General features: G+C 29.5%; 1 protein-coding gene across 2 annotated transcripts; it reads right to left on the bottom strand.

Annotated features, from left to right (window-relative positions):
* Nucleotides 1-2,412: 2,412 nt before the first annotated feature.
* On the bottom strand, nucleotides 2,413-18,164 carry LOC108455027 (agamous-like MADS-box protein MADS3). Of its 2 annotated transcripts, none has more exons than XM_053018790.1 (8): nucleotides 17,821-18,164; nucleotides 15,259-15,334; nucleotides 14,794-14,855; nucleotides 14,582-14,681; nucleotides 13,895-13,936; nucleotides 13,772-13,813; nucleotides 13,556-13,683; nucleotides 2,413-2,740 (listed from the first exon to the last, which is right to left on the bottom strand). In XM_053018790.1, exons 1-8 carry the CDS (start codon nucleotides 18,000-18,002, stop codon nucleotides 2,650-2,652), a joined length of 723 nt encoding a protein of 240 aa, XP_052874750.1. In that variant the 5' UTR covers nucleotides 18,003-18,164; the 3' UTR covers nucleotides 2,413-2,649. The 2 variants fall into 2 exon arrangements, with proteins under 2 accessions (XP_052874750.1, XP_017609141.1); XM_017753652.2 differs by having other exon boundaries at nucleotides 2,496-2,740; nucleotides 15,259-15,337; nucleotides 17,821-18,158.
* Nucleotides 18,165-19,150: the final 986 nt, after the last annotated feature.

The following is a 19,150-nucleotide window of genomic DNA, read 5'->3' as shown; positions in this document are numbered from 1 at the left end:
CACATGCACTTTCACTTATAATAGGCATAGAATATAACACTTAATTATTTTTGTGGTCCCAAAATCATTCCCGACTAGGGTCAAATTAGGGCTGTCACATTTATCACACCTCAAACCTCCATATTCTTCCATTAGACATTAAAGCACAAGTATGTCATTCATGGGTATGTTTTTGAACATGGAACCTAGCTCAAATTAAGGGTTGAAATAGCTAAATCGAGCTACGAGGATTTCAAAAATATAAAAAAAAAAGCAGTAGAAACGGGGCTAGAACTTTGAGCTTGAAAGATGAAAGAAACCCTAGCTATGGCTTCTTGTGAAATTCAGCCAAGGAGGATGAAGATGGACACAAATTTTGACTATTTTTCCTTTTTAATTCTTTATTAACCAATAGACCAAAATGCCCTTCCATTATAACTTTTATATTTTATCCCTCCTATGTCCATTTTTGTCCATAATAACATATAATGGTCTAATTTCCAAATAAGAACTTCAAATTTCAAATCTCGTCACAATTAAGCCCTTAAATCAACTAGAACACGTGTTTTTCACTTATTGTAATTCAGTCCTAATAACTCAATTGGACACCTTATTGGTAAAATTTCTCATTGATATTTTTACACAAGCATGCATATATATCATGGACCTCGTAACATCCATAAAATAATTATTTCTATCTCAAATTTGTGGTCACAAAACCACTTTCTAACTAGGCCCTAATTCGGGATGTTACAATGGATATCAATAACCACTCTATTTCATCAAATTAATACTTTTTTAATTTTTACTTTTGTTCAATTTAGTCCTTTTAAGTATAGTTTGGTTTAATCAACCTTGAATCATGGATTGTCGTAATTTAACACTTAGTCATTTGCTAGCTAGACTTTCTAATTGCATGTTTGATTGTTACCCGATCTCTCTTCAATTCAATCCTTAGAATACTTTGTGTTCCGTTGTAACGCACAAATATCACAATTGACTTGTCACACTAGCAGTTAAAACTGCTTTTAAATATATATTTGTGTTAAACCAATGCGTGGTGTATGACATTGATGTGAGCAGTCAACAATGCGACCCTACAATTTTGTACTCAAAATGTAATTATTTGAATCAAATGTTCTGGCTAACTCAATTTAATAAATTCGGCCCTAAAATTAAATTTTTTGATGTCGTTAAAATTTGGGTCGTTACAATATATATATTTCTACACCCTTCAAGTTAGTAGCTTCTTAACTCTTTATGTTCCAATACATTTGGATATGTATCAGAACCTGGTTCAAACTTGCATTAAATCAATTTTAAACACTTAAAAGTACTTTTTTATAGACTCAAATATTTGGAACATTATGAGACACATATATAACATGTTTTTGAGTTTTTGTATGTTTTAAAACTGCTTTCAAAATGTTTGATAAAATTGGCAACATTTTTTTTAATAATGACTTAGTAAATATAATATATATAATTAATCTTAAATGTTATTGTATCAAAAGTTTAGGGCATCAAAGCAAACATTCTCAATTTCATGGTGCAAGGGGTACAACAAAATTCATTAAAATTTTAACTTATTTTCAAAGTTCTAATTAAGAAAACTAAAATTGATCTTTCCAATGTTTGTTTAAAAAAAGCACTAAAGGGATAGCGATTGATGCATCAACACTATAAACCTTGCCTTATAACAAAAATTAGAATCGACTATTTTTTAATACCTTTGGTCACTAATCTAGCCTTATATATATTTAGAATCCCATTAGGCTTCCTTTTTTACCCTAAATAACCACTTGCAACCTATAGTTATTATGTCTGGAGTGAAGACTAATGAGTCCAAGTATCATTATTGAGAGGTGCGTCAAGTTCACTTTGAATAGTAGTTTGCTAATGAGTATAAAGAATAGCTTCATGAATGTTTGTTGATTAAAAATCAAGATTGGTTGTGGCTAATTAGGTCTTTGGCTTGAAGGTGCAAAGTTTACTTCTAGTAACTATTGGATGAATGTTACTAGAGGACTTTTCATTATGAATTTCACTAGGTTTAATTATTTAGAAACATGTGCATTTGATGGGTCTCAAGAACAGTATGTTTTGCAAGAACACTTGCAAGTAAGGATTAGAATCAGGAGATAAGAATGGAGATTATTGTGTTTTTTGTGACAAAGGTGTGACTTGATCAAACACTAACGTCCTAGTCCTAAACTAATATTGGTTTACAAAAAAAAAACATGAATTTCAAGTAGGTTTAAAATTAATAATTTTGAATGCACAATGTAGGTTTAGAATATTTTTGGATTGTTTATTTTACAATTTATTCTTAAGGTTTATATATAAAAAGATCAACCATACAACATACCAAAACTTGTTAACATACATATCAAAATATTAAAAGGATAAAAATAGATTATAAATGTTGCTCGATTAATAAATTTACTGCTAAAATATATAGTTTGCAAGGATTCTCCATTCCATGGGTTATTAATTACGTCTAGATAGTATTAATCTTTTAAAGATATATAACACCATAATATATATATAAATATATATGTAGAAAAGGTACATATGCATCCTAATTTAATTTATAATTTTCACCAAAGATGATAAGAATTATAATGAAGAATGTCTTGCAGCTACGCAGTGGCAGTGAGTTTGAAAGGATCAAAGCCATCCTGCAGTACATTTGTTTGCACCTGATCTGTTCACCATACGATCTTCAGTTACTCTTTCTTGAGGAATAAACTGATGGTACCTGTTTTCAAGTGGAGTTATTCATCATAATATAATTTTCTCAAAGTAAACAAAACTAAAGATTTATAACATCTTTGACGACCATAATGTTGGTATGAATTGAGAAGATCTCCAAGATTGTTCCTGAAAACTCAATGAAATGGAGTCAATCTTCCCTCATTTTAGTTAGTATTAAAGTCTTTGCTTTTTGTTTCCATTTTATTTTAGGAGTAAAAATTCTTGTGTAGTTTAGCTTTTAATTTTGGTTTGTTTACATCTCATTTGGGTATTTAGGTGAGAATTTCTGGCTAAATCCTCATTAGGCTTGTCTTAGAGCTAAGAGTTAACTTAAGAGTAGTTGAAGTGGAAGAGAACTCTTGAAAAAGCTTCCCAATGAGAGAGTATTCAACCTATATGGTAGCCATTCTAGCCTACACTGCACACGAATGACAGAAAATGCAATGTTTCATCTAATCATGTGATTTAACTTCTTTTAACCCTAGTTTAGGCCCATAAAACTATCTAAAAGCCAAAATTACGATGGAAGATCTTGACGGGTGCTTCCGTACTCTATTTGGAATAAGCTTTAAAGGATCTTAACGAAGAGAATCAATGGATGTGTTGAATGAAGATTATTTTTTCAGAGTTTTTTCTTCATCCTTTCTCCTTGGTTTATCTTATCATGTTCATACTCAATTTTTATATTTATTTAGATATGTACGTTGACCTTATCAAGAACTAAATTTCTCTTTTGAGTGATATATTAAATGTTTTTAATTGAAATGTCCATTTACATTCTTTTCTATTCTTAATTGAGATTTTCGCTCTTTACTTTTATTCCTAATTTTTAATGGACTAAAACCTAAAGGAATTAAAAAATTAAGTTAGGTTTTAGATCTAAGAATAAATAGCCTTTATTCACATTAATCTAAAATTTGATCTTAATCAATTTAATTGGCATAGAAATATATAGCTCAATATCCAAACTAAAATAGTTCTTTAAATTCGGATGAAAAGTTAAAAAGCAACAATATATTAATTAGCAATCAACTTTATTAAAGTAGAATGGATAGAATAGAACAATAAGTTTTATATTGAATGGAATTGTAATTCTAGGTCTTCTTTAATGAGTGCTTTATTCTTTTTATTTGGGTTAATATTTTCATTTGATTATGTTAATTCTATAAAACTCAGTTGATTATTAATTTGGATAGGATTAAAAGTACTAGTTGTTGACTTGAAGTAAAATTAGTAATAGTTTTTAATGGAAATTATCATAAACTATAGTACATGATATGATACATATACTTCGTATGTGAAATTTGGAATTAAGTTTTGTAGGTCATTGTCGAGGAGCCAAGTATTATCTTTTTCTTGACATTGGTACAATTACTTTTTACCAGACTCAAACTTTCTTTTTGTTTTATCTTTAGGTATTCTTATTCTCTAAATGCATAGAAGCCAAAATCCTTAGTCTTTAAATGCATAGAAGCCAAAATCCTAAACCAATTTCACTTGTTTTCGAAATTGGGAACTAGAGAACTAGAGAAATGGGACACAAATGCACAAACTCCTACTACTAAGGAAAGAAATAATAGAATTCATGATCTTGCTCAAAATTTTGTCAGAGTATGTATTACCGTATTCTAAAGGGGAATTGGTATAACAACCCGATTTTTAGTGGTACCAAAATAGTGGTTTCGAAACCCTATTTTTTGGTGATCGAGTAAGTAAATATTATTTATTCATATTTATGACTCTATTATAGAATTATATTAAATTTTGATCCAACAATTTTGTTGATTGAATGGTTATTAGGGTACATGGACTAAATCGTAAAAATAGTAAAAATTGATCGCTATTGAATTATATGAGTTAAATAACTTAATTATCACATATGCAAGGGTTATGTGGTAAATAGACCATAATGAAACATTAAGGACGGTTAGTGGTTATTTTTTACTTGTTTTATATTAAAATTAGTGAAATAATTATTAAAGGTTAAAACATAAAATATCAACATCATCTTCTTCCTTTCTTTGCTCTTAACCGAACTCACCATTGTTGAAATCTAGAAAATTCGTCCAAGCTCTTCTCCATTGCATGTAAGTGATTTTGAAATCCGTTTTTCATAAGTTTTATGTTTTTGAAATTCTTGTAGCATAATCTAGCTAACCCAAGTATTAAATTGTAAAGTTGTTAAAGTTTGTAGAAGTTACCAGTGATGAAAATTAAAGCTTTTGGTAGTGATGTGTTAGTTTATAAGTTTAGAATTGAAAAGGGGACTAAATTGTAAAGTTAAATGTTAGTTTTTATTATAGGGACTAAAATGTAAGTATGTCAAATTCAATATGGAATTTTAGTAATTATTTTTTCTAGAGGGTTATAGAAAGATGAAAATGAAAATGGATTGAAAAATGAAGCTTAAATGTGAAAGTTATAGTTGTTTTAGTTTTAGAGGCTAAATTGAATAAAATGTAAAATTTTAAGGAAATTGTATAAAATGAAATTGAAAGGTCATATGCATGTATTTGAGTGTGATAAGTTATTTGGAATTGATAATTTGAACTTAATTATCATATAGATCAAGGACTAAATCAAGTTGAGGATAATCGAGATTGAATAGTGCCTACGATTCAACTCCCTAGTTAATTGTATTAGGTAAGTTCATATGGTGTATATAAATTTTAAATTCTATTTACTTGTATTATATATGTTTATATGTTTAATCTAACTTAAGCTATTTGCAAAATGGTACAAAAGGTGAGCTTGGACCAAATTGTACAGTTTTGCGTATGTGATTATTATAACTTATATGGAATAATGAATGAATATAATATGGTTACGAAATACGTCCTGACTCATGGAAAAGCTATGATAGAGTGAATGTTTTGAATTCTATATAAATGCTCGTTTGAACTTAGTAAATTATTAGAATATGATTGGCATGTCAATAAGGTTAGTTGTGCGCTTGTACGGATTTGCACTTTAGTGGCTCTGTTTGCACTTATGTGTCGCTATTTGCACTACGGTACCTCTGTATAGCACTACAATGCCCTTTGGCGTTGTGTAGGTACCTGAGTATCTTAGTATGTATTTTCTATAGTTCATCAAGCTATTTGAATTTGAGTATAGATTATAAATGATATAATGGGCTATGTTGAATCTATATGAATGGATTACATTGAATATCATGTGAAATGTTGAATTATTCTGTGATTAGGTATTATGACAAACTCACTTGTCTCTTGTGAGTTATTTTGTTAGGTTATTAACATTATGTTAATTCTTTCATTGCATATTTTGATTCGAGGAAAGTTTACGTATATTTTAACCAATGAACTTAATAAGCTTACTTAAAGCTTACTCTCTTTTATTTTTTGTTTTCTGTAGTTGGAATTTTGCGGAACATGTCTATTGGATCATCCCCTGATCTTACACTATTCAGCTTCTATCTTAGTAGACTTCCAATCATTCTTGTCTTGGTTATGTGGCATGTAAATAGGTTTTGGTATGTCAAAGTGTATATATTTGTTGGTAAAGGAGAATGGTTTATATATGTATTGTTGTTTTGAATGTTTTGATGATGTGCATATAGAACTTGCAATAAAAATGTGTTTACTTATGGGTTCATGGAATTGAACCAAGAATGAAGTTGGTTTTGGATGAATTAATATGATATTTAATGTATGTATAATGGCATTGTGGTAGGCTATATTTGTGACAAATGAATGGCAAAATGTTGGAATGTTACTAAGGTTGCAGCATCCTATAGCTAGGGTCCAATGACCGGATCGGGTGACGGATGTTATAGTTCGATAAGCAGTTCAAGAGATTTCTAAAGCTATTTAAGAAACTCTTTATTAAGATTCCTTTTTCTAAGAACTTGAGTAATGACCCATTATTATAAATTTGATTAGTTGTTTATAAAAAGAAGGTTATGTGATTAATGAGACCATGACCCTTACTAAGAAGTGTAGTACAATTATTTATAGAAAGCTTCTACTAAGTTGAAGGATTCAATTAACTTTATCGTAACTTATGTCATCGCTTATCAAACTTTTAGCAAGACACTTTGTGATTTGGTAGTTAGTACCAACTTGATGCCATTTTTTTCTTATAATATGCATGTCACATTTACGGTATACTAGACGTATTTTGGTTACTTTTCAATTCCTAATAGAACTTTAAGCTTTTAAAGAGGTATTGTTAAATATATGTTAGCGAAAGTGGATAGGCTTATATTTCCATCAAATGTCATAGTTCTAGACTTGGAGGAAGATGAAGATGTTCTACTAATTACTGGTCGTTCATTCTTTGCAATTGGAAGTGCATTCATGGATATTTAAGCATATTGATTATAATGTGAAATGTTTTTTAGTTAGTGTAATAAATAGAACTTTTTATGATTATTTTAAGGATGTTTCCTCCAATGATACTTTGAAAGCTACTTAGGTTCCTAAAGTTGGAATAATAGATTATGAGTTTAAGGAATTTATGATTACTTTAGGCTAAATTACAAAAGGTGTGAGACTCGCACCAAAATTTGAATATTTGGAATTATGTTTAGATATTTGAAGAATATAAAGCCCACAATTGAAAAGCCATAAGTTTTGTATCTCAAGCACTTGTTATCACACCTGGTTTCCCATGAAACTTAAAAATTTGGAACAATTAGGGGTTAAATTGAAAAAAAAACCTTAAGTTGGTAGCTTCTATTGGGAAATCATGAAAAGTTAGTAATTGAAATTGGACAAGGTTGAGATCCAAGTCTGGTTCAGCTAGATTAGAAACAGCAATTTCCTTAGTGGGAAACAAAATGATTTTGGATGAATGGTTGTTATACAGTGGAAGGTTGTGCTTGAAGAGCTATAAATAGATGGGAAATAACTTCCTGGGGGGAAATTCAACTCTATTCTGTTTCATTTTCCTCTATTCTTCATTTTCTTCCTTAGGTTACTTTGAAGAAGAGATATTTATAGAAAGCTCTATATGGAGTAGAAATCAGGATGTTTGAGGCTGAAAAGTAGAAAATCCAGGAAGCTAGAGAATAGAAGCTCTAGTATTCAAAAAAGGCTAAGCTGAGAAGGGAAAAAAACATCAGGTGAGTTTTTGTACCCAAAACAAGAATTTGCTGAGTAGGTTGTAGGATTGCATTGGTCTATAATTATCCGCCATTTTATTTCAGTATGCATGATCCCGTGATACTTTATTCAGAAAACATTTGTATTGCATATGGAATTAAGAAAGGGGATAAATGATGGGGTAGACAAATTTAAGAATGAGAAAAAGGGGTTTATTCTGTTAGATACTGTCATATGGTGTTGTTCGGTGCACCCTTGATGTGCGAAGCTCCTGGCCTGCAGAGGGGACGCTACAGTTTTCGAGCATCAAGGTTAGGACAGTGAATAGAGGAATGGATGGAAGACAATGAGAAAAGTAAGTAAGAAAGATCATGGCTAGGTCATGGGTCCGATTGGAGGCTATTTGCCTAACATAAGTAAGACCATAGTTGAAAGATAATATTACATTATGATAAAGATGAGTAAAACCATAGTTGAAAGATGTTATGGCATCATGATAAAAATGAGTAAGACCATTGCTGAAAGAAGCTATGGCATTAGGTGAAAGCACGCCAAAATGGCTAAATAGGACTAAAATCATAATTGAAAGACATTATGGCATCCTTTTATAGTCTGCTGGGACGGTAAACACGGGTTTATATTGTATAATGCTGTAGTTGAAAGACATTAGGGCATCATAGATAGTCTGTTAGAACACTAAACATGGGATAGTCCATCGGGACAATAAACACGAGGATCTTGAGGTGTAGGACCATAGTTAGACTATAACAACCAATAGAGTCTGTCAAGATTTTAAACAATGGGGTGTACTATATAAGACCATGGCTCGACAATGACAACATAGAGAGTTTATCGGGACAATAAACACAGGTGAAAAATCAAGACAGTAATTGTGGGGAATCCCACAACTAACAAAAAAGGGTTGGAAGAAAAGGTAAGTAATGGCAAACAATAGTGAGCCAGCAAATTATTGGGAAATCAGTTGAATAAGGAAAAGAATGTAGAAATGGAAATAGTACATTAAATTAGTAATTATGGAAGCCATAAAGGTATAAGGAAGGTAACCTGACGGGAATCAGATTTGTGAACTATCGCACCAGTAGTGCTTGGTGTATAAGTAAGCTAAAGAGAGAGTAAATAGAGAATCACAATAAGGATTTGCCATTAAGAATCATTGAAAGATGTTTAGTGAAACTGGTAGGTTAGAGTCAAGATTGGTGAGCACCCCAGCAAAAAGGGATTTTGAATAAGAGGGGTCGGCTGGAGACTTAGGATAGAAAACTACTATGAGGGATGACACTAGTGACAGGTATTTCTGTTAAGACTATTCCTCTTAAGAGGAAACTATTGACGAATTGTTAGCCAAAAGAGTAGTTATGGGGGGATGCAGTATGAAAGAGAAATCATGAACCCAAATGGTCACTCCATGACAATTGGTTTAGTACTGAAGGTCATAATGACTCGTAACAGGAGGGCATGCTACGTTTTAGGATAATATAGCTAAAGCAGACTATAAAAAAGTAGCCCGACCACTAATTAAACTAAATAGACTTTGGTTCGTCAGAGTGACTGGGGACTACAATAAGTTATCCCGATATTTGGGAATGTCAGTAAGTCCTTTAGGATTAAGGTAAGAGGAGGATCTGCCCTCGACTAAACAGAATTGAAATGGTCGTCCAAGGGGAATATTCTAGGATCAGTAGAAGGGTAGGTTGAAAAACTACCTTGTAGGAATATGGTGAAAGGAATAACCCACAATAGGAATAAAAAGGATAAAAGAACGTAAAGTAAAGGAAGGGATAAAGTTCGTAAATATGGCAAGACAATCAGAGGAACTGTCAAGGCTGATCGAAGGATGATAGTATGGGCAAAAGGTAATTATTTAACGACCTATCCGGCAATGGATAGGATTAGGAATAAGATAAAGTCCACTACGATAGGTTTAAGGGAAATTACCCAGAACAATTAGGAGTTTATCATATCTAGTTTTGTTTATTTAAACCTCTGTTGGATGGGGATTAATTACGTGCAAACTAGAGACTCACTAAGTTCAGTAGAACCTACAAAAGTTGGATTTGTGGTTGCAGGATTGTCGAACTGAAGAACTCGATCAGAGAATGAGCCAAACTGTGATAAGTCATGGGGCATCAAAGGAAAGTGTCATGCACATAAGATAGGGGTTACCTTTAATAACTTCGCCAAGTGGGTGAATATATTGTAAATATTTAACCCCCTTAAAGTCCAAAGTTCAGACGGTGAACTTTATTTTTAAAATAGTGTCACTAATATAAATTTTATAAATGGGTAATACAATATGTTTGTAACTTAGCGAGATCTTAGTATGAACGATAACCCGGTTTTGTTGTGACGCTACACCTGGATCCGGTGGTTGAGGTAAGTAAGGGTGCTACACTTGCCTTCCATTTAAAGAATTTTTAATGTAATGATTCTAATTTACCAGTCATTATTTAATCTTGTGATTTTTCATCTCAAGCAATTGCCTTTCATTTAATTATGCAATTTTAGCTCTTTTAATCCTAGTTTAGGTCCATATAAATATCTAAAATTTAGGATTACAATAGAAGAACTTAAAAGATTCCTCCTAAGCTTATTTGGAACAAGATTTAAAGGATTTTAGCAAAGAGAACCAAAAGAGTAGTTAAATTGAATATTGCTTTTGCAAAGTTTTTCTTCTATCTTTTCCTCCTCCTTCTTCTTCTTCTTCTTCGTTTTTTTTTTAATTATCATATTCAAATTTAAATTCAAATATTGTATTCATTTAAAGATGCTCCATCACATTATCAAGAACTAAATTATTTTTCTAGGATTGTAATGGATATCATATTTGGTTAAACTAAAATTGTAATTTAACCAAACCTAAATGAATTAGAAAAGAAATTTAGGATTTAGGTCTAGAATCAATAATTACCTTATGTAATCATAATTGGAGTTTGATCTTAATCAATTTAATCTAATTCATTTACTTAGGAATATAGCTCAGGGTGAATTGAATTAACTATTTAATTGCTAGATAAAGAATCAAAGAAACAAGAATAACTTAGGTAGATTATAAGATGAAATTATAATTCTAGGCTTTCCGTATTGAGTTTGTTATTCTTTTATTAAATGTACTAGTTGGGTTGGCAATAAAATTAATAAACTCTCCATGAAAATTATGAGAATCTATACTTACTAGTAGTATTTGACAACAATTTCTTTGCTTTTATATTGCTTGGTCTTACATGGAAATTTCTCTTAGTGTATTTTTGGGAGTTTGTTTTTGGTTGTGGTTTTCATAATCGATTGTAGCTGACTCTATCCGGTTTATTCTGATCAATTTTGACTGCTTGTATTAACCTACTAGTTTTGTCGGTTTTTAGTTTTAATCAGCTGATTATCAGAATCTCATAACCAAATTGATCGAACAGACCAGATCAGTCCAAAGCTTTTGAAATAAAAATTAATACTTATATTTTTTAATTTAATTTATATTTTTAGTTAAATTTACTCATTAAAATTTCAAAATAAGATAAATCATTTTTTAAATTGAAATGTTAGCATAGCTACGTGCAGCCCGTGTGTTTCATGTTGATATGTCACTATTTTTTATATATGTCACATTAACAAATAATTTAAAAATTATAATAATTAAAAGTTCTTAAATAAATAAGTAAAAACATGAACTATTCCTAGATTACAATTTGAGTTGTCATGTATAAAAATTTAATATTTTAGTCAATATTTTTGTTAAAAAAAGAGCAATTCAACTCTTTTTAAAGGGCAAGCTACACAATTGGTCACCCAATTTTTATAAATTTTCACTTTGGGTGACAAAAAAATTGCAAATTGAGTCTGTTGTTAACAACTGTTTTCATTTTAGTCACCTAACTTTAAAATTCACCCACTGTTAATTGAATGTTATTGTAAACTCATTTTAATCACTTAACTTTAATAAGTTCTTATTTTGATTACTTATTTTATCTTTTCAGAATTAATTTTAGTTTTTTCAGTAAAAGGAATTTTTAAGAAATTGTTTGGGTTTTTATAAAAAAACTTAAATTTTATAGGAAAAACCATTTTATCTTTTAATTTCTTTTTACTTTTTTCCTTTTTAATAGTAAAGGAAAAAAACATAGGATTTTGCATGAAATTATTTGGGTTATTATAGGGAAAAACAACTTATCTTTTAATTTTTTTCCTTTTTCTAGAACTAATTTTAATTTTTCCTAAAACTTGACATTTTACAAAAAAAAAAGCTATTTAAGTTTTTATAGGAAGAGCCATTTTATCTTTTTAATTTCTTTTATTTTTGAAATTTATTAGAATTATTTTTAGGCTTTTTCAGTAAAAGGAAAAATAAAACATGAGTTTCTTCTCGGAAAATTTGAGTTTTTATAGTAAATTGAGTTGTAGGGGAAAACTTGGATTTCAACTCCACAGTTGAATAACTTAATTTCCTATAAAAACTTAGGTTTTCTTTTAAAAAAATAAAATTAACTTTTAAAAATAAATGAATAACCAAAATGAAAACTTAATAAAGTTAGGTGACTAAAATAAGTATACAACCACATTGAATTAACAGGAGTGACAAAAATGAAAACTTATTAAAGTTAAGTGATTAAAATTGAAACTGTTGTTAATGGCATTGCTCAATTAGTATTTTTTTTTTTAAATTTTGGTGCCAACAATGAAAAATTATGAAAGTTGGGTGACCAACTATATAGTTTACACCTTTTAAAAGATTGGTTGTCAAATTCAACCCACTTTAAAAGATTGAAGGTTGAATTAAACTAAAGAAAAAAAAGAGTAAAAGCCAAATAACAAATTATATAAACATTAAGAGTTAAATTTATTATTATATTTAAAAAATTCTATATACATTTTGTCAAAGGAATGGATCCCTTGACTTTTTGAAATGAACATGTTGGTTTAACATGAGAAATGGATCCTTTTAAAAACTGGATCCATTTGTTTTTCTTTTTGTTTTTATAATTAAAAGTGGGGAATGGGATTATGCTAGTAGGGATAGCAATGAAGCAGGCGAGGATGAATTTTATTAAATCCATCATTGTACGCTCTGCTTTACCATTCACCCCGTTTTATTATGGATGTATAATCTTGAAATTTACTACCATCTCTATGGATGTTGGATACATCCATCCTTACCCCCACCCCATTCTACTTCAATTTAATTTTTTCTACTTTTCTTTAATATTTTCAATCTTTTTAAACTCAAGTAAATATTTAAACACAACTCTTCCAAAAAAATTAAGCATAAAATATATGATTTTTTTCTATATTCCGTTATTACATTTTACCCTTTTAATAGTTTATATATATAAGGATAAAATGATAATTTCATTTGGTGGAACAGGCTAGAGTAGGATAAGCAATTATCATAACCGCTCCATACACACTACCTAAAACAAAAAATCTACCTTGCCCTGCATGCATCAATTTTTCAAAAGAAAAAATCTGCTCCATTTAGAACAGATTGATTCGAAATTCAATCATTAGGTTAGGATTTTGCCATCCTTACCTACCAGTGAATAAAGAATATTATCCCTAAATTAAACAAAATGGGTCAACTTATTTCAACCCGGTTGTTTTGGATACTCCATACATGATCGATTAGTTGGTGGTCCATGTATGAGCGGTTTGTTTAATTATAGGGTATTATCCTGGTAAAGTCCCAAAGTGGGAATGGGGATTGAATGTAGATGAATGGTACTTGAAGAAGAGGGAAAGCTTACCCCACATGAGTTGAGGATTGTTGCTTAGCATGATTAGCTTGTGATGGAATCATATTATATTCATTACCCATTTCTATGCTAGCATCTCCTAACCCTTGAGCTGATGGAAAACAATGCTCTAACTCTAGCTGAAAACACCAAGAAGGACCAAAATAGTTATTATTCCACACACTGGTTGAATTGGATCCGAGCGAGTGTAAGAAAAAAAAAAAAAACCTGAGACTTAAGCTGCTTGTTTTCAACTTCCAGCTCACGTTCCTAAAGGTTCATACGAAAACATGAATGTTAAACCCAAGATGAGTAGGTTTCAACATGTTGGGCTAATGGGGCTGCTTTTACCTTTTTGCTCAAGTCTTCCATTCGTTCCAACAACAATTTTGTCTGCATTTATATTCAAGAAATTCAGATTTCAGTATTATGGTAACTGCAAATAGGAATGTAAGAGAGCTTCATAACTACAGTTTTGTGAGGTTTTTCCTAACTCCAAGGATTTATATATATATAGAAGTAATTTAACTTGGCAATTTATATCTATTTTATATCTATTTTATCTTTTTTGAATCTAAGTGATACATAAATTTAGAAACCATAAGTCAATTTGGTGTTTTTTTTAGGCATCTAACTAATATTATTAAAATATATTTACACTGACAACCAATAACATGTTAAGATGTAGTAGCCTCACATCTTAACACGTGACAAAAAATATATTTTTTTTACAAATTTTAAATATTTTATATTTCATTCATGCCACGTGCCAAAATGTAAAGTTGCCATCATATTATTTGTTATTAGTGTTATATCAACATATTTTAATAATGCTAGTCGGCCACCTAAAAAAAGTATAAAGTTGATTTAGGGTTTCCAAATTTAGATATTAGTTAGTAAAAAGAAAAAAGAAAAATCTAGATACCAAGTATAAGTTATTAAATTCAGGCACCTTCATGTATATTAACCCACAAATTATTTTACTATTTCATCCTCAATTTGAGAAATGTTACAAATGAAAAATAGTCATCAAGTTACCTTCTTCTGTCTAGCTTGCGAGAGAGCCCTGTCAAGCTGTTTCTCGATCTTATAGAGCTCTTTCACAGTAAGTGACTCAAGCTCTTCTCCAAGGAGATGCCTTTAAGTATATACAATATAAATCAACCGATAATCAGTGAGCATTTAGATATAATTATTAATATAGATATGTAAGTAATGTGAAAACCAATGCATTAATTCGTCCAAATTACCTTTGCGAATGCTGGAGAGATTCATATTTTGCCTTTAACCTCAATACCTCTTGATACAAAGTCTGTAATGTTGAACAAGAAATATATATATATATATATATATATATATTAAGAAAAATGACGTACATCGTACATAGATCACTCAGGGTAGGTCTCTTCAATTTTTTTCAAAACAAATTTGGGTCCAAATTATGTCCAACCACGTGGATAAAGTTTAACATATATAATTTTTCCTTTTAAAATTTTAGGTTTAACGATAATACAAGTTAAATTCTTAAGAAGAGGATTTTAGATGTAACGATAAGACACGTTACATTCTTAAAAAGAGAATGTATTTTCGAATTCTGAAGACAATATTATTAAAAAAAATAGTTATGAACCCCAAATATAAATTATAAAACGGATATAAAAGACAACAACATACGGAAATGAAAAAGAAAAGATGAAAATGTAAAAGAAATTAACCTGCGTTTCGTCCACAGGAATATCGACTGGGGAGCTGTATCGATGCTGCCAGTATTTTTCCAGGGTTGTTGGCACACTTCTAAAGAAAGAACCAGGAAGAGAGAAAAAAAAAAGGGTTTAATAATTGGGATTTAATTAGTAGATATGTTATAATATAGGTATAAAAGAGAAATATTGCATGTATAAATGGTTTAATTACGATGTATAGGAAAAGTTCACTAATTAGAGTAAATTGTAGCATCTAAAACAAGTAAACATTGATAAAGGATTCGGTTGCCTTTGGTTTGTGTAATATAATATTTCAAAACGGGATTATGGTGTTTAGATTTTAATATTTCATTCATTTTGTAGTTTTACATTACGACCATTTAGTAATATAGAGAGTAATCGCATTATGACTCAATCCTCAAATAATTTTAGATTACGAGTATAATATTAAATTTTAGACCAACTTACCTTTTTTTATTCTAATAAATTTAGGTTTTCTTTCTTAAATAAAATTTAAAACCAATTAAAAATATATATTTTAATAGTAAACAGGTAGATATCATATATTACAACTATAATAATTATATTTTTAATAATTTATTTATTAATATATTAATTATGATTATAACTATAATTATTATTAGTGTTGCAATCACTTTTTTTTTAATTATTATAATTATCACTTATAAATTTATTTCAACACAATATATTTACTTACTAATATATAAATTGTAATAAGAAGTAGTAATCATAATAATTTATCATAACTTTATGGAAATTAAGATTACAAAATATTAAGGAACTAGTTTAAAAATTAAATTTTACATTAAGGATAATAGAGTAAAATATACTTCTAAGTAATCATTCGTTCCGTCAACCAAACACTTGAATCTTAAATTCTAGCCAAATGAACCAAGCAAGATAATTCTATTACAGTGGGATCTAAAATTCTATTACGAAACATAGTCTAAAATTTGATGAACCATACGCTCCTTTAATTGCCTTTCTTTTATACCATTGGGATCTAAAAAAAAAAAATTAGGGTTTACCATAAAATTTGTTTATTTGCTAAGATTTCATATATGCTTGATTTTCAGAAATTAGTTTTGGACACTTTTTTTTCAAGTATACATATTTGACATCTATATCTTATGCATAAACTAATATATCTACAAAAATATAGTAATTGAAACACTCAAAAAAAATTAAATATTTTGAATTAGAAAGATTTGACGAATTTAATATTTTAAAATTACATGGAAAAAATTATAATGTTAAAAGTTAAATTTTCTAAATGAATTGAAAATAATTAATTTACATAGAAAGTAAATGTATAATATCAGGACATAATTTGTTGAAAGTATGTTTGATAAAAGATGGCAAACGAAAATTTTAATAATTTTAAAATTTTCTTCAATGTGCCTATAGCTCAAATTTTAAACTAGCTTGTAACTGAAATACTTTAAATAGTAAAAGGGTTAGCAAACAAACGCTATTTAATGAATTTAATATTTTTATACAGTTTAATTTTTAAATCAAAAGAAAAACACATTCAATCATAATAAATTTAATAAGTTAAACTTATATTTTTATAAATTTTATTAAAATAGAAAATTTAGATTTTTTTAGTTTCTTTTTTCTGTGTACCTATACCTCAACTTTGAAGCTAGTTAAATGAAATGTTTCTTAATGGAAAAGGTCTTAAATTTTAAACGTTATTTAACAAATTTAATCATTTTATTAGAAATATTATTTGATTATTTTAACACAATATTTTCTTATATCTATATATTTTCCTTTTAATTTTTACGAACACGAAAATTACTTAAAAATCCAAATAAATAATTTTCAGACAAGTATCGAAGCAAAAATTTAATATATAATTTTTTTCTGATGCAAGCACATCGATGAACAGAAATAAGAGGTTGAAGGGTCAATGCACTGGCACTTATGATTACTTTAATTATTAGCAGGAAATCAGGAGAGAAATCCTCTATCTTTATGAATGAAAAAAAAAAAACATGGGAACACAGAAAAAGCTAACTGTGAACTCAAAGGAGACAATGGAACTTTAGCTTAGAGAAACAAAAGTGATAGAAGATCCAAACAAAGAAAAGAGGGAAGAAGAACCAGAAGCCTAACGTTCAAGTATGGACAAGGGAAAAATGGAGGAATTTCATATATTTAGGCTTTGTTCGACAATTTGGACGACATAGATGAAAGGAAAGAAAGAAGACAAAAGTGAAAAAGTGCAAAGAAATGCATGTCGAGAAACTATTGGTTCTCACAGAAAATTTCCTCGATCATTGGAAGCCAACAACACCCTGTCCCCCCTCCCAACCCCACTCCGTCCTTGATGTCCTCTTTCTCTCTCTTCTTGTTTAGGTTTTGGTATTGAAATCAAAACCTAGGCAGTTTTAAGTTTTGGTAATTGGAAGCTGTAGGAATGGATGATGATGATGTACTGATCTTACTGCAACAACAGTAGTTGCACTCGAGTTTTGGGGGTTTGATGATCATAATTATTATGCAATAAAAAATCAATTCAAGAGAGAGAGAGAGATGGAATCTTACATATTACTGGCAAATTCAGAGAGCTTGCCTCGACTGGAAAAGATGATGAGAGCAACCTCAGCATCGCAAAGCACCGACAACTCGTAGGCCTTCTTAAGTAAACCGTTCCTTCTCTTGGAGAAGGTTACTTGGCGATTGATTTTGTTCTCTATTCTCTCCAGCACCACTTTTCCTCTCCCCATCTTTCTGCCCAATAAAGCTACCCAACGTAAGCTAATAAATAACGGCTGCTGTCAAACTAACTCCCTTTTTTTTCTTTCCTTTCTTTCTTTGGTGTTAGGATTTTATATTTATTGCACCCTCAATTACAATTTTCAAATCGTTCTCAATCTTAATAATAATAATAATAATAAACAACGGTTTCAAACTTAACTCACAAGGATGGACCTAAATGGAGAAGTAGTTAAAGGTTTTATTAGATAGATGTTTAACACGAGTTTAAATTATATTACATTTATTCTTTATCCTTAATATTGTATTAAAAAATCTTAACTCACAATGGTTGTTGTACTAAGTGGAATGGTCTAGATTTTTTTAACTTATAATTTAAAAAAAACTATTTTCTAAAGGCACATATATTGTATGTGATTTTACATGTTTAATTTTAATTATTTTTAAATAATTTATTCTTAATATTGTAATTATTTTTAATTTTTAATTTAAATTGTTAAATATAATTAAAATATATGAACTTATTTAATAATTCAAATAAAATAAAAAGAAATATGTAGCAAAAAATATTATCAAGTAAAAACTAAAATATATATTTAAATTTTTTCGGTGATTGTAATTGTAAAAAGAAATTAGGTCAATTTTATTTCAATTATAATTATTTTAACTAAATTTTTTACAAAATAAATGTACATTAAATTATAATTATTTTTAAGTGTGAAATTATCATAACTTCTATTAAATTATAATGATAATTAAATGTCAACTAGTTGATCTTGTTTGGACACAAACTTAAGCTCAACAGCACCATTTTCAAACAATTCCCTTACGAAGTGATGCCCACTTTCAATATGTTTAGTCCTCGAATAATGTATTGGATCCTTGGAAATATTAATGGCACTTGTGTTATCACACAAGGCAGCAACCATATCTAACACAACACCAAATTCCTTTATCATTTGCTTCATCCGTAGCAATTGAGCACAACATTTCCTTGCAGCAATGTACTCAGCTTCTATAGTAGACAGTGAGATTGGATTTTGTTTCTTATTGTACTATGACACCAAGTTCGAACTAAGATAGAAACAACCACATGATGTGCTCTTCCTATCATCAACGTGCCTTCCCCAATTAGCATCATTGTAACCAACCAGACTCA

Source organism: Gossypium arboreum, chromosome 9 (genome assembly GCF_025698485.1).
Source record: "Gossypium arboreum isolate Shixiya-1 chromosome 9, ASM2569848v2, whole genome shotgun sequence".
Classification (NCBI taxonomy): domain Eukaryota; kingdom Viridiplantae; phylum Streptophyta; class Magnoliopsida; order Malvales; family Malvaceae; genus Gossypium; species Gossypium arboreum.
This window is presented reverse-complemented; position numbering and strand designations above follow the sequence as displayed.